The sequence below is a fragment of the Lathamus discolor genome, chromosome 4, assembly GCF_037157495.1.
Source record: "Lathamus discolor isolate bLatDis1 chromosome 4, bLatDis1.hap1, whole genome shotgun sequence".
In the NCBI taxonomy this organism is placed as follows: domain Eukaryota; kingdom Metazoa; phylum Chordata; class Aves; order Psittaciformes; family Psittacidae; genus Lathamus; species Lathamus discolor.
In genome coordinates, this window is record NC_088887.1 from 107,563,726 (window position 1) to 107,580,711 (window position 16,986).

Here is a 16,986-nt window from a genome sequence, read left to right on the forward strand (position 1 = left end):
TCTGGGAGTAAATTAAAGGCAGAATTGTATGTCCACACAGCAGTGTCATTTTCTTGGCTGAGTTCTCCTTAGCAGTTTGTGGGTATCCGAGTGTACTCGCATCTTAAAACACAGAAGCGTGGGGTTGAAATGCTAACAAGCTGTGGTATCTTCTTCGTCTGAAGATTTATTCAGTTTGCTTAAAGGTGTTGGCTTTTATCTTTGGGAAATTGCTTGGTAGAAACTTCATTTCCTTGGAGGTCTAAATAAGAGCTTGTTCCCATTCCAGAACAGCTTGACTGTTGTATTAGAAAGAAAAAGCGACTGGGACTTGGTTGACGAAAGTAGAAGGAAATAAAACAAAAAGCCTGTTCCGTTGAATGAATTTAATAAGGCTAAATTATCAAAATATAAAGACACTGAGGCATTCTAGCTTGTTAGGAAAAATAACAAACTGCTTCCTCTTGGCAAAGTACAGTTGCTTTTAATAGTTACACAGATGTGTTAGTGTCCAGAACAGGCATTTCTTTCTTGCCTTTTCTGTACTATGGGATATAAACTTATGTATACCATAAACTGTTCTGTGGTCAAATATCTGAAATGTATGGAGAGCAATGGAGAGATTGTCCAATGTAGAGCATTTTTGGAGTAAATTAAAGTTGTGTAGTAAACCCAATCCTGTTCTTAGTGTGATGAGAACAGGATATTAGCTATACTGTTTGAAATCCCTGGCCTTTCCAGGGTACACAAGCATTTTTCTGTGATTCTTGTATGATTCTTGCTAAAGCTAGAAATATTTTAGAATAATGTTTAACTGAGCAAGTGTGTTGTCGTTCATAGCCTTTGGGGAACATTTGATGATGAATTGTCCTTCTGATTGTAGTTGCTTCTGCAATTGTTTCCTATGCTACAGGCTTTGCCTTCTGAGAACTCAAAGAAAGGCTGCAAAAGGCTCATGGCTTTCTAGAGGGTGCCTGCCTTTGGCAGCCACATTCCAGTGGATGACTACTTAGGATGTCATTTCTTTGGGCTGAGAATATTGAGACTTCTGTCACTTTTTTTTTTTCTTTAATCTTTTATTTATTTTTTTATTTTAAGAAATAAAATCAATCTTTTAGTGAAGGTTTGCAATAAAGATTGGCATTTTGAAGATGCCACTCACATAATCAGTGTGTGCCTCTTCAATCTAAGGAAAATGTAATATGCAGGCAATTGAAGGTTTTATTTCAACAGGCTAAAATGGTAGAGGCACCACTTCTGGCAGCATGTGCTGCCTTGGTAATCTACAAGACAAGAGAGAAGTTTTTGGTGAAATCTTGAACAAATTGGTTTTACCTCTTAATTTGGAAAAAGTCTCCTTCCCTTATTTCCTTTTTCCTCTTCTCTTCCTAAGCCCCCATCTCATGGGTTGCAGGGGGACTTGATAAATATTCCTTAATAAAGACACCACTTTTCTTCGTGAAGAGCTATAAGTTTATCATGCAGCTATCTGGCATTCTGCAAGAAGTTTGACTGGAACACCGAAGTGTGTGTTTTCAAGTGGTCAGCTGTTTGGTGCTGTTGTGTACTGTGATGTTGAACTACCAGTGACGCTTGATACAGGGATACGTATTTGAGATGGTATATCTGACTGACATATTTGGAGGTGACTTGTCTGTGATCAGAAAAAGCTTGTAAAAGATATGTTTCATTTTTCTCAAACTATGTGGAACATGCTCGGAGATAAATGTACTGCTGACAGGACAAAGGTTCCTCTAGGGTGTATTTTCTTCCATATTTACCAAGTTCCCTGGCTCCTGCATAATCAGTCTGTTGCAGAACTGAAAACATCCTTGTATAATTATCTACAGCTCTTTTTATAGCTTTTGATGGTCCAATTCATCTGGACTTTCAGCTGTCACTGGAGACGCAGAAGTAGTGATATGATCTGTGTATCTAATTTTTGAAGGCAGGTTTGGTCTGCATGTGTGATAACCTGAGACTTGCTATGCAGGTTAAGGACTTTGCATAGAGATGTTTTCGATTACTTGGCTTACTGTGAAAGAATTTCAGGTTGAAGTTAGATTCAAAGCTATGAAAATGATCTGAGTGAGGCCATCTAATATCTTGGGTCCTCCATATGTTGTTTTTCTTGGCATGGTAGGAGATCACAGATGGAATATTGCTGGGATTGTTTGTGTGCAATTGTGGTATCTGAGCTTATTGAATATTTTTGTGAAGGCAATGTAGATGTTGCTTGATGAACTTCTACTGGCTCTTGTGGGGAAGTAGATGATGATCATAATCTTTTCGAAGATTATCCATTTATACCACTCAGAGTTAAATTGAAGCTTCCAGGAGCTTTGTGAGGAACTTTGTTGGGAATAATTTTGAAAAATTCAAGTTTCCTCTGTGGTATGTGTAGAAGTAGTTTAATGCTAGATTACTTCCCAGCTATAGTTCATACACACTCTGTTTTCACCAGGTCTGAGAATGTTAAGCTATTTTGGCATTCCTGTCAGAGGAATCTGGCATCAAATGTCTTATAACTAGTTCAGGCTGAAGTTTGTCAAAGTCCTGCTTGTTTTATATTAGAATATGGGACACTGTTGTACCTTTCAGTCTTTCTTTGGGGAATTGCTTTAAAGTGGTAACCCATTGGGATTTACAAGATTAGGTTAGCATTCATCAGTGCGAACTGTTATTGGAGTCCTCAGGTAGTGCATGCTTTTATGTATCTCTTCTAATCACCATGTGGCGCAGGTTGAGTGCTGCAGTAATGCTGAGCAATAGCTATTGATGAGCCTTATTTTTTTGTTGTTGTTAAATTTTGATCTTATGGAAAAGAGTAAATTGAAGGTGGGTAGCTAGGATCTGATCTTCTGTTTGCCAAGTGGTTTCGTGTGTACCGGTTGAATTTGAGGAGAGTTGGCCATTCAAAGTATTCAAGACTTCCTAAACCATGAGATACTAGTAGTATTTCTTTTGATAAGTGAACAACTTACAGTTGGAGTCTCCAGTTTTCAAAGGTTATCTTGGCTTTGGATCTGGGGAGTGTCCTTATTTTCTGTTCTTCTTGTGAAGCTAAGGTATGAATGGACTCTTAAGATTGGATTTTAGAAATGTTATGATTTCCAGATGCATCTCTGTATGGTGCTGTTCTTGGGGAGTTAGCAAACTACCTTACTGCTAATGTTTCTACTTTCGGCTTTATGAGAAACTTACAGGGGGTGAATTTCCGTATGAATCTGCATAGTTGGTCTCTTTGCACATTATTGAGATATTTTGGTAAATAAGTTTCTGAGAGTCATTTTAGTCTAATTTCTGTTTTGGCTCTTCTGCCATAATCTCATAGCTCATAGGTTCCAGTATTACTGTTCCTTCAGATACACTTATCTTCTGAGACACTTCCAAGTCTCTCATGACTCAGAACCTGATCACACATTCCTGCTTTTCTAGTCCTCTGTTCTCACCTTTTCCAAAAGAAGCTATAGAAAAAAAAGGAAAGAGATAAGATCGCGTTATTGCACAGGAGTGCCTAACCACATGAACACAAGATGGGGAGCAGAAAAAGAGTAGGTTGGTCACAAGCTGAATGTGACTTTAGTGTTATGCTATGGTGAAAAAAGCCCCAAAAGCAAGGAATCGAGTATGGCACAGGACTATAGCCTGCTTCATGCAACACGTACTGACTCATCTGTTGCACTGTGTAGCTGGGTGCTCAGACTGATGTCCATGCTGCTGTCAAGTTTGAATTCTATTTTTTTGGCATTGTGACACAAGTTTGAAGGTAAAAGAAAGCCCAGGTACTCCTGTGGATGTTCTTAAAAACATCCTTGTTGTTGAGAAAGCATGCAAATGCTTGAACGAAGACTTGTGAGTTGAACATAATGTTCATGTTATTGTAGAGTTTTGATTGTATTATTGATTATATTAGGCTATTCATGTCCTCATATTAATAACTAGACATTTCCAGATCTCTTCATGTTTTCAATTTCCATGTAATTGGCCGTAAACAGTAGCTTTTGGATCAGTTTTGTGTGAGCAGGTGACACATTTCACTTAGCAAACACTGCTGTGTTCGATTTTATATTTGCATCCACAATCTAACACTGAAAGTACACAGAAGCAGTCAGAGAATCTACTGTTAGATCAGTTATAGGAAGTCACATAAAAAGGGGGAACAGAGGAACCTGACCAGCAAATTCTGCAGGTGGCTCTATGTACGCAGAGTTATCTTCACTAGGCTTTGTGGCAGGGTACTTTGCACCCTTGCTTAAAACTAGGGCTTCAGAAGTTTCCTGTCTGCTTTCAGAACTCACATTGTTTGCTTTCCTAGTAGCTTGGTGCAAACCTTGCAAGATTGGTATTAACCAGTATCTGTTCTGGAAATAGTGATACTTCTTCCTTGGTTTTAAGAGAGGTTTTAAGGTTAGGACTTGAGTATGTGCTATGTATTGTGGAAAGTACTTCAGTGACTCTTCTGCCCAGCAAGTGTTGCACTAAATACTCCTATCGTGTTTCACCAGCTTTGGTTTAAACATCAGTTTGTCTTGACTTCATGTTCATTATCCCTATTCTCTTGTAAATTTGCTTCTGCCAGATGTCCTTACAGATCCCTCAGGTACAGCAACTAGAGAGTTTGAAGTGAAAGACTTCACCGAACATGTGGTGAAGCTTCTAAGTTGCAATTAAGATACAGTGGAAATTTTTCCATGAAGTAGGGCTGGCAAAAGTGTTATCTTGAATGGGGTTATATGGTCAAGTCCTTGCCTTTCTGAAGTTCTTGGAGGACTTTGTTAAATGCTGGGGGAGGCAGGGGGCATGGCTGGTATTTTGACTTGAAACCACTCTTTTTTCAGCAGAGTAAAAGAACTGTTACATGTGATTATTCATATTATGCACATGTAGGGAGGAAAAAATGGGAAGTCATGGAGTAAATCATTGGATTGGTAAAATAGAGTGAGCTGGCACTTCAGTGTACTTCAGAACAGTGAGTTAGCACATTGCGTAACTTATATCATCTCACAGACTTATTTGGGAAATCAATTAAAGCATGATGGAAGAAATTAACTTGGAAAAATCTTTAGACTTATGTAGCTAGCAGTACTTTTTCAATTCATGATGAATATAGCAACAAGTAGTATATGCAGTTGACTTCGCTTGCAGTTAAAACGAATATAAGTGTTAGTTAATATCTTTAACTGCAGGCGCTTGTTCTGTGAGGAACATCTTGGCTCTTCGGAGATAGAGGAAAGGCTATGTAAGAAGGGTGCATGAAATATAGATGCCCAAGAAGGCCATAACACAAAGCAGATTTAGGTTTAAGGAGCGCGTGTGTCTCAGGTCACAGATTCAAGGGTGAGTATCTCTTCAGCTAAAGAGCCCTTGTCTGTGTGATGTTACTTGCCCTTTAGCGTTCTTCCAAGACGTTTTGCCTGGTATGCCATGTATCACTCTGCTTAGAATGAAACATGAGTGTGATTGCTGCCCCAATGAGGCTTCGTTTTTGTCCTGCTATCATCTCAGTGACTTTGTGAACCTTTCCAGGGAGCAGCAGGGGAGAGGAGGTTTTGAGTTCACTGTCTTATAGTAATTGTCCTATTTTTCTCTGGGTATTGGCTTGTCAGATAAATTCAGGGAAGGTTGTTATCCTGCTGAAGTTCTTTGCACCAAAGTTTTTGCAAGTCCTACTGACTTTTTTCCTTGGCACATATCTGACACTCTTGTTCTGAGCTAGATAACATATTGCCTTACACACTACATTTCGCTGTAGCATTGAAACTTCCCGAGCTATTGTGGGAGGGAATGGGGTTTATATTGTGCTGCTGTTGAAAAACAGCAATAAAAATCCCAAACCAAATAAACCCAAATACCCAAAGGTGTGCATGTGTGCATACACACACAGAAAAACCCCTTACAGTCTTGTAATAGCCTGTGTAGTAATGTTATGACAATGAGGAGTCAACCCTTGTTTTCAGTGAAGTCAGCAGAGTTCTGATTGCATTGACTTCCACATTCACTGTAAGCATCATGTGAAAATTATTAGGTTTTGTTGTGTTAAACTACAAAGTAATAGCCTGGGAAATCCCCAAATTTGTTAGTTTTGGTATGTAAAGTTGGGCATAGCAGGGTATTTTTGTGGTGCTTTAGAAAGCGAGAATATACAAATATGCTGTTAAAAGGCTTGTTGAAGATCCTGAGAATGCAGTCGAGAGAAGACCACACAAACTTTGCTTCAGGATGCTTTTATTTTTTGCCTGTCAACAGATTATATTTTGCTATGGTGATTTCTAATAGTGTCTGAATAATGTTACTCAGTGTTCTGAGGGAAACTATGCACACACAGAACGATAAAATCTGAAAGCTTGTTTTAGGCCAGTAATCCAAGTAAGTGCTCTGCTCAAGGTTTGTATTTGTGGTTGTGACTTCTTCAAATGGAAATGGGAAAGCAAACAGAAAAAGCAGGTGGGGTAGGTTTATTCTGGAATATACCACCATGTGCTTTTGAATTTAACTCAAGCGTAGAGACCATAACATTAACTCTTAAATGTATCTGTGAGAGGCAGAATTATTCATATATTTAGAATCAACTCCCCCAACCATGTAAAATGTGCAAAAGGAGAGTAAAAAATGAAGGAACGCACAATTTCCTTAGCATCCACAGTTTGATCTGGTTGACTTTTTGCATTTAATTGATCTCTTATGTTTAATGTTTGTGCTTTGAAGTGTTGATTCACTTGGTGTTATATGAGTTCTTAAGCCCTTGTGAAGGCCTAATTGAACTGATAATGTTGCTCTGATTCAACACATAGCTTAAACGTGCACATCCTGTCTTGGTTAATGAAGTGTCCATGTTTATTTGAATAGACCACTGAATCAGGGCTACTAAACCAATGGCCTTTTCCGTTGATGTACCTTCTGACCTTCAAGTAAAACAGTATCTGTATTTTCAATATTTGGTGGAAATTTATCTGATAGGCCATTACAGTAAGGTCTGGTTAGCAGGCATCTCTCCAGGTTTCCCTAGAGCAGCTGGATGCTCTGTGTGTCTAAATGTCTTGAGGGAGGGAAAATCAAGTTGATTATGAATAAGCAAAATGCTTGTGTTATTTTCCTCTGTAATATTCCATTTTTGTCAGAACTCCTGACAAACTTCCCATTTACTCTTGATGGGTACTAAGTAAAAACGGCTGGGGTATTCCACCAGTCTGAGTTTATCTAGATACTTACTTAGGACTACTATTGATTTCCACTCCATCACACTTTTTCTAGTAAAAGATTGATTTATTCTTGCTTGATGTGACTGAAAGAAGAAACCTACCCCTTGATGTCAAACACAGAGTAAAAGCTAGGTATCGGAGTAGAAATTTCTACTCTGATTATCAGGAGTGAGTTGAGCATTGAAGGGTCTAGTTCACCATGGTTTCCAAATGTTTGTTCCTCTGCTTATTTAGGAAGCCTTTGTTATATACCCTTTTTTTTGGGGATATAGGCCTTTTTTTTTTTTTTTTTTTTTTTTGTTTAGTTGCACTGGCTTACAGGAGTAATAGTTTGGTTTTTCTTTTTTGGAACAGCATTTGTAAATAGTTGGAGGAAACAGAAATAACTTGTGCTCTCTTACTGTATATTAGCTTGTAAGTTAGACATGCATATGGACAAGTATATTGAGCTTTGCAAAATGCTGTTTAAATGAGGTGCCTGATCTGTAAATCTTGATTTCTAGCTTTTTGGGCTCTTAACCCTGTAACTAATTCTGTGACATCCTGTATATAAGATGAGTAAATTCAGTGACCAGAATTGGATGAATCTTATGCACAGCCATGATGATGAGCTATGGAGAAACTAGTGATGTCAGCTGATGAGAAACATCACACTTTGTAAGTCTTCTGTTGCCATTTCTGCTAAAGTGCCAGAAGGGGTTGATAGAGAATAAGGGCAGGGATTGTCTCCCTTGGTTTCATGTAGTCAGAGAACCTTTCCGTATTGTGGAAGGATTCTGGAGGGCAGGGGGGCAATTCTGCATTTGAGAGAAAGAAAAGGATTTGAGCAAGACTGAGAAGAAGCAGTAAAGAAATAGAAAAATAGTTACTCCAAGATTGCAGGCACAAGGTTTCTTGGATTGAATTTTTTGATGACATTACCCAAACTATATATCCCCTACACCAACCTTGGGACTTCTGCAAATGTTGTTGCTGCATAGTACTGTTGAACTAGATAAAGCATCTTTCTTCCCCCAAGATATGCCCTTGTTTTCCTGGCACCAGTCTATAATGGTTTAATCAGTCATCTACTTTGTGTTGGATTTTCAGGTGTAGTGTAAATAAAGCATTGCATGACGTCATAAATCCAATCCCTCACAGTTTAACAGGGAAGCAGGGAATGATGTAGTCATTCTTATAATGAAGAACGTATGAAATGTAATCTGTGTCTGAAATGGCTTAATTGTGTGATCTGTCATATTCATTAAGTTAATCTGTAAATTTGCTTCCAGTTTGGGGCTAGTTTCTTAGTGAATCAGAGTGAGTTTGTTTTGACTACCTTACTGATGAGTGGGGTGAGAGAAAATAAATTGCAAAGCAACTTCCCTTTCTTTCTCCCTTTTGTGTGAAAGTTATTCTTGCTACCTCATCCTTCTGTTCATAATGCTATCTTTGCTGTCATGTCCTCAACTTCACCAGCCAAAATTCATTTCATCTCCAGTGTTTCTTGGAATTTCCTGGAGTTTCCTGTTTTGCCTACATGCTGTTATGCATCCTGCTTTACTCCAGAGGAGAGGTTACCTTTCTCCCCTTGGTAGCATTCTGATCCATTTCCCACAGTTCCTGATGGTAACTGGGGATCAAGGGCTTTTCCATAACAGACACTGCTCTTGGATCAGGAGGTCCCTGATGCCAGCCATAGGGGCCCAGAGGGTCTTCTGGTTCTGCTGATACATGCTTGCTGTGTTTCTGCACTCACTCCCCCCTGATTGCTTTTGGCTGTGGCTGTGGACTGGTTTGACGGGAGAGCAGCTATCTTTGGCTTTTATTTTACTGGCTTTGTGAAAACTGATCCAGGCAAACTTTGGACCTTTATGCTGCAGATGGCTGAAAGTGCTGCCATGTTTAGCAGTTTTGTGACACATTTTAGATTTGAACATATTTATCAAGTTTTGTATGAGAAACATGATTCAAGGCAAGCGAAAATCTATATGCTTGGTCTTGCTGCTTGGTGTACTGTGGTGTCTGGCTGTTTGGACAGAAGTCAAGTTCACTCAGTATTATGCATGGAAGACATTTCAAAAAATAAGTAATTTGGGAAGCTTGTGGGGTTTTTTTATGAAATAAAGTGATTCTTACTTGAGCTAGAAATAAAAAGGAACTAATCCTTTACTGTCATCTTATGAACATGGGCATTTAAACATCATGGATGTAATCCTGTATAGAAATACTTGTAAAAAAAATTCATGGAACTGTGGTTGTTGGGAGGCTGGAAAGCACCAACGGGCTGTATAACATCTGAGCAGCTGTAACTGTATTGGTGCTTGGCCTTTAGCAAGTGTGAGATGCCTTGCATTAGTGTGGCCTTAGTGAAGTATAGTAATAAGAAAAAGAAAAGGAGGTAGGAGGGAGGGCAATGGGAGAGGTCTTCTACTGTAAGCCACAAGCGCTGGCTCTTCATTCTGGAGGGTGAAGAGTAGCTCTCGGTCTCCAGTAGTTTGACATACTGAATTGATTTACCTCAGCTTCTCTCAGAGCACTGTAGTAGTGCCCAGGTTGGGTGTCCTGGGTGTCTGTGGCAAGGTGTTGGGGGCTGCAGGGTCCTTGGTGAGGAGATGTTGGGGCTGCCCCATGCCAGACAGAATTCTGCAGCACGCAGCTGAGCCCCTACAGCCAAGATCATGACCCCGCTGGTAAAGTGTGCTTAAGAAAGGGTAAAACACTACCCAGGTGGTGAGGAGTGAGGGGGAAAAAGGTGAGAAACTCCTTTGAGTTTTTCATTACTTCATTTACAGAAGACACACCTTAGTGTGACTTTTTTGTTGTTTGGAGGGCACAGAAACACCTTGTGGTAGCTTAGATCACAAAATTAAGAAGCCCCGATATTAGGAAGCTCTTTGTGTTGGTTTTTTTTTTCTCTCATCCCTTCCTGTTATGAATGGATGCTGGAGAAATCACTGAAGAAAGTATTTTAGGAATATAAACTTGTTTCCTGCTATTTTAGTAGTGTGGTATGGGACTGGAGTGTTTTGGCTCAGATCTTTGTGAAAGAGATGCAACTTTAAATAGATCTTTTGTCATTTTTGTAAGGGGCTGTTCATGTGTGCAGGTTTCTGTGCATCTGTGGTGGTTTCCTCAACCACGGGCAAAACCCTAACTCCTGCTCTCAGTTGAATGTAGAGAGAAATCCAGACTCTACATCACTGCTGGCCTTCACTGAGGTCATTTGTTCCGTAGGACCAGCAGATGTGTAGTCGAGAGTCACTACTTTAGCTACCCTAAGTGGTTTTGGGTTTGTTTTCATTTAGGTTTTGGAGGGGATTTTTTTGTTTGTTTGTTCATTTGCTTGGGTTTTGGGTTTTCTTTGTGTGTGTTTGTTTGTTTGTTTGTTCTTAAATGTCTGTTAAACTGGCTCCACTGCATGGTGGAAAAGGAGCAGTGTTTGAAAGGAGAGAAGGGAAATTTGGTAAGGAGAGCTGAAAAGCTGGAGGAGGGGGAGATGTTTGGGCTCATAGATGCACACACATTTTCTTTGTTTTCATGGGTTGTTTTTGGTTTGTTGGTTTTTCTGTTTGGTTGGTTTTTGTTTGAGTGGAGAGAACACATGTGTGGAAACTGGGGGAGGATTTATTAAACCAGAAACGAGTTATTTTTGTGTATGCCACACATACTATTTTTTGAACAAAGGGGAAAACTGGAAAAAATATACAGTCCAGCAGTTAATGGTCATTTGTCACTTAAAAGCAATGTTTGACTAGCTCTGAGGTCTTTGCTTTTCATGTTCTGCCATCCTATGTCCTGTATGTCAAGAGCTTCTCTGTCAAAAAGTGCACGTACACTTCAGATCATGACCAGCTTCTTGAACCATTTAGCAGTGGTTAACTCAGCTGGAACTGCTAGTTAAACTATCAGTTTAGAATAGAACAGATTGCTTTAAGTGCGAGTTTCACTGCCGTAGAAAGGTTGAAATATTTGGGATGACAGTGGAACATGAATGCTTGATTTATTTATATTTTTTTTTTTTCCCCAGCAGTAGCTGTCAATGAAAATGTTTTTTAGGGTAGGGAATACTGTTTGAATACATAGTAATACTTTGAGTGGTGTCAAAAGCCATGATTAGATTATACCTGCCCTGCAGTTAAAAAGGATGTATCGTGACGACTGTGGGCACATGTGTTGTGCAGGTATATGCAGTGGAGATGCCAAAATCTGCACTGAAACAAGGCATGCGTTCCTAGGCAAGCAGATGCAGCTCTTGCCGATTTGTGACACAAACTGTCTGCACGAGATCCTGTTAAAACACTAACTTGTGTCAGTGATAGTTTGAGTGTGTGTATACTGTGCTCCGTTATACAGTCCACAGATGCTGTGCTGTGGTTTGGATGCAGCTTTCTTATATTAAGAAGAGACATGATTTCTTTCTGTTTATTCTTCAGGCAACAAGAGCCTCTCTGACTCAACATTGTACCAGTCTGGGGGAGTCGCTGGGCAAGGAAAATGATATTGCTCTGATTATTGATGGCCACACACTGAAGTATGCCCTTTCATTTGAGGTCAGGCAGAGCTTTCTGGACTTGGCACTCTCCTGTAAAGCAGTCATTTGTTGCAGGTAAGAAATTATGGGACTTATTCTGACAACAGAATGGGAGAAAGCCTGAGAAAAATTTAGTCTGTTAACTTTTCTTGTGCTACTGTTTTGCAGTTGTATTTATCTTTATTTATGTGTGCACTGGCACAAAAATATTGTGTGGCAAAAGCAATTGCAGTCCGTGCATTTGAAGCAGTTGAACCCATTGCCTTTTCCCATCTCTGATTAATGTCTTTCCACGTGTTGAGACTCTTGGACTTGGTACTGCAGGGAGCAGTACTGGGGCTAATGCTGGTCAGTATCTTCCTTAATGACGCAATGATTAGATGGAGTACGCCCTCAGAATGTTTACAGATGATGCAAAACTGGAAGGAATGGCCGATACACCAGATAGCTGTGCTGCCGTTCTGAAGGACCTTGACAGGCTGAAGAATTGAGCAGAGGGAAATCTCATGAAGTTCAAGAAGATGAAATGCAAAGTGCTGTGCCTGGGGAGTTACAGGCCAGTGCACCAGGGAACGCTGGGATTTGCCAGGCTAGAAAACAGTTTTGTCCAGAAGGATCATGGGGTCCTGGTGGACAAGATGACCGTGAGTCAGCAATCCACCCTGTCAGCAAGATAGAGAAAAGGCCAGCAGTATCCTGGAATGCAGTATGAAGAGCATTGACAGCAGGTTGAGGGATGTGATCCTTCTTCCCCACTCAGCACTGGTGAGGTCACTGGTGTGTCCAGTGCTGGATTCCTCAGTATAAAATAGAAATAGGTTTACTAGAGTCTATGCAAGGCCAGGAAGATTATTAAGGGGATAGAGTGTCTTTCATACAAGGGGAGGCTGAGAGAGCTGAGTGTGTTCAACCTAAAGGAGAGAAGGCTCAGGGTGGTTCTTAGCAATTTGTATAACTATGTAATAGGAGTGAATCAAGATGAGGGAGCCCAGCTCTTTTCTGTAGTGTCCAGCGACAGGACAAGATGCAACAGACAAATTAAAACACGTGAATGTCTGCTCACAACCACCTCACTGTTTTACTAGGGAGGGAGAGGGCATGAGGTGCTAGAGGTGGGGTCTTGGTTGTACAGCTGTTTCATGGGGAGTGAGCAAGGATTTTACGAGAGGGAGCTCACATAGTTGCAGTCATCTTCTCTTGAATGGAACAGGCCTGATACAGTCTTATTTCTTATATTAAGAAAGTTGGTCTTCTCTTCTTTGAGCAGTTACCTTGGGCTTGGAGAGCACCAAGTGCCCAGGAAGGGAACTGACCTTGTGTTGTAGACTTACGCTATTGTATTTGTGGGGAAGATAACAAACATTATGTAAATAGAAAGCTTTTGCTTTCAATATACTCTCATAGTACTTTGGTAGAGATCCTTCCAAGGCAGTTTGTTACTTAATTGCCCCAAGATTTGATGAGCTATGTCAAAGGCCTGTGAAGGTGAAACAAATCATAAATTTCAAATAATGAAAACTATACTACAGTAATGCGTGTAATTAACTGAAGATAATGGTCCTGTTTTGCAAAGAGATGTGTAACACTGGACACTTCCTCTCGTTATTTCTTGACTGAGCCAACAGCAGTTGTAATTATTAGTGCATTAGCGAACTGAGGAACAATGCGAAAAAATATTGAAAATTGTAAATCAAAGGGGGAAAGATGATGTAATTTTGTAGGCTTAAAAAGAGGAGTAGAAATAGCTGAGTTTTAAATCCCCAGGGAAAAAGAGGAATGCCTTTAATAACCTCTAAGGCTTTGCAGGAACCTTCCATTTACTTGCCAGGTGCTTGATACTGAAGAAAGAAAAGCATTTTTTTTTCTACTCTGTGTTGGTTTTAATAGTGCTTGGTGTGTCAAATAAGACAGTATGCTTAAACTTCACAGGAAAAAGGTTTTAAAATGCAATTGGCGTAGCAAGAGGAAATTTCAAATTAAATAGAGTTAGTCTTCAAACATGTTAATTGGAGGGGGATTTGGGTCGTTGGCTTAGTGGTGTGATGTTTAACCACTTCTAGGAGGAGCTGTGTTGCTCTTCTCACCACAGCATAGATTTGTGGGACTTTGTATTTCATAAAGTTACTACAACATTTTAATCTTTTGGGAGTTTCAGCTGCATTTGCCATTCAAATTTTTTCTTTTTATACTGAAGATCTACTACAAATTCATTTGCTGGGCATTAGGCATAAACTGTAGTTGAACTTGGTTCTCAGGGGTAATCTCTTGAAATGGAACTATAGTAAACTTGGCCCCATTTTGCATTAAGATGGAAAGATTGTATCTTCTGTTGGGGTTAGTCTTCCACTGTTACAGTATCTTTAACAGGCCACGGGCTCAGTGGAGAAAAATACGTGCCTCGGGAGACTTGGTGAAGCTTGCAAAATCAAACCAAACAATTCAAGAAAAAAGCCTTGTTTGTTAAATTATTTTTTTTCTAGAGGCTGACAGATCTTATTCTCCTGCCTCACACTGACTGGCGTGTCGGTATGTTAAAAGCAAGCAAATCTTGCTTTTCAGGGGAAGTGAATGTTGTTTGGAAGGCAGTTGAATTTACTGCTTCATTTGAGATCTGAGCTGTTGATTGCCTGTCTCTGTTTTTCACATGTTCCTTTGGAAGACCTGTGTTGATGTTTTGTGAGAGCAGCAAAATGTTAATGCTTAGGTAGAAGTGAGATTATATTTTTTAATAACAAAATAGACTTTTATCATTCATCTATTGCTTATACCCCTTAGAAAGCTGGTTTGTACAGCAGATTGCTGTGTTTTGCTTTGAATATACAAGTAGCAGGGAAGTATGTAATTGGCATGTTACCGCAGCATATTTAATTCTCTACTGAAGAGCCTGTCTTGATTTTAAATACTTATATTGAAATATGTGGTGTTTCAGAAATATTCTTCTGTGACACAGTACACTTCGGGAGCAATTTTGTTGTTGAATAAAACTTTTCTGCAGGTGACAGTGACTCTGCCTTTGGGTTTAATACTTCATTAACAAGATTTGCACCAGGAAGAAGCTGTTCACTGTCATTTTACAGATAAGATAATTCCAAGAAGTTTGTAAGTTCTTCAGTACTTATAACTAATTATTGGACAACAGAAGTAGTCCTTCCCTTAATTCCTCTCACAGATGTAAGCACAATAAAGCAAGCATCTCCAGAGAGATGTGTGGCATGAGGCTGGGACCACGTCCTTCACTGGGCTGCCTCAGGGTGGTGTTTTGTTCTTTTGGTTGTATTACTGACGATTTCTGCAATACTGCTTGAGGTGATGGTGTTGGGATGTTGTTTGAGTGGAGCATTATTCTATTTGACACATTTGTCTTCAGAGCAAGAATGTTAAACTGAGCTTTTATACTTAGATCTGCAGCCCTTTTCAGCCGAGTGCACAGTCAGTTGATGCTCACTATTTGGCTATTTGATAGCAAGTTCTGAAGAGTTGCTTGTACAGGAAAATTTTGTGGGTCTGTCCTGTCCCTCCACTGATGTTTCACTGGATCTGATTACATATGTTGTGCTTAAAGGCAATGAAGTTGTTTTTACCAGCCTCTCTTTTCTTCTTGCATGAGACAATCCCTATTTCAACACATCTTCCCTTCATTATGTGTGGTTTTTTTTGATGCAGTATTCATCTGCTTCTGCTGCTCCTCTTGTGCTGGTGGAAACCAGTATAGCCATGGGGTATTCAATGAAGCTAAAACTTCATCAGCATGCAGCCTGCTCTATTAGTAAAATACGTCATAGTGTCTGTTTTGAGCAATTTATTTTTCCTGAGGTTTTATCTTGTTGATGGGTCTTAGTTCGTGACAATGTTCAGGCAGCAGGAATACGAAGAAAAATATCTCAATTGCTGTACAATATCTGCTTTTCTGCCCTGCTTCTATGGAATGTCCTGTGGTACAGCATGAACAGAAATTGAGGAAATATAGCAACAGTAATTTCTATGGGCTGTCACAGGGGTGCTTGTTATTTCATGGCTACTGTGTCAGCATCATTTTGCTAGCTTTTAGGTACAGAAGGTATGCAGTTGTTGTGCAGTGCCTGAACATTGACTGCAGGACTTCTGCTCAACCTTACCAACTGAGTTTGTTAGGTGATAGTGGCACGAACCTGCTTTCAGTGCTTTAAGCAGTACTGGAGCTGTGGTGGTAATGGTTGGGAGCTAAGGAAAGAAGTAAAGTTCAGAAAATGCAACTTTAAGCAACCTTCCAAAAATATCACACACACACCCCCCCCACACACCCCCCCCCCCGACTATTTTCCCCCTTGTTTTGCTAATTCAAATAGTATGCAGAGTGGGTTGGGTGAGAACATGAGCCATAAACATTCCTCTGAGAACAGACACTAAATGTTCTGGAATGAACATGCCCATTGACTAGAGTCCGTCTGCCCTAGTGTTGAAAAGGCAGGGATTTAATGAACTGAAAGCAGAAGGTGGGAGAAAAGAAGGAAGAAAGCAGCCTGTGAAGAGTATCTGTTGCTAATTGTTTGTGTCACTTCGTCAGCCAGGTAATGAGAAGAGGGATGAAGAGATGAGAAAAGTTGTCTCTCTACTCCGAGTTGTAAGGCTTCCACAGCTTAGATGCTTCTGGTCTTCCATCATCATTTGGAGGAGACATTAATAATATAGCTCACAAAATGAACATCTGGAATACCTCTTAAATATTTATGCCACTAAGACTCACGTTGTTGCTGGTGTTAGTATTTGACAAAGTGTTCTGTAGTTGAGAATGTATCTATTAAATCAAAATACAGTCTTGTTGGCTTTCATTAGGAAACATCTCAAATCTTTTGACAGAAAATTGCAGCACAATTCTGTCTAAGAGTATGCAAACCAATTCTAACATTAATTGGTCCCAAAGAAAATTATGTCTGTGTTACATCTTCCTGTATGTACATATTATGTTTTCCCTCATCTGTCACCTACTAAATTATCAATGCTCATTCTCCTGTTCTATTTCTGACAACTCATGACAGCAGTAGTCATCTCATGACTTTGTAAAACCATAAGGGAGGAATCATTCTGGCAGCTTTAATGTTTGTAGATAATTGAAGTGGGAGGAATGTTTGGGTTTGCAGCATGATGTGCTCTCTGCACTCTTGAATAAAGAATACTCACAGATGATTAGAAATGACTGCCTAAACTGTCCAGTGTGTATGTAGGTATGTGTAAAGCTATCTTGGGACTTATGATTACTTTTCTTAGAAGCTTATTGGCTGGTTTGCAAGAAGTAAGTGAACTTGCATAATGCCA

At 39.8% G+C, this 16,986-nt stretch overlaps 1 protein-coding gene across 3 annotated transcripts in view; it reads left to right on the forward strand.

The window, feature by feature from the left end:
• Nucleotides 1-16,986, forward strand: part of ATP8A2 (ATPase phospholipid transporting 8A2) — a 308,301-nt gene that overhangs the window by 98,795 nt on the left and 192,520 nt on the right. For all 3 annotated transcript variants that reach the window (XM_065678510.1, XM_065678508.1, XM_065678509.1), the window contains one exon: nt 11,597-11,769. In XM_065678510.1, the coding sequence (XP_065534582.1) occupies nt 11,597-11,769 (173 nt within the window). The remainder of the gene's footprint in view (nt 1-11,596; nt 11,770-16,986) is intronic.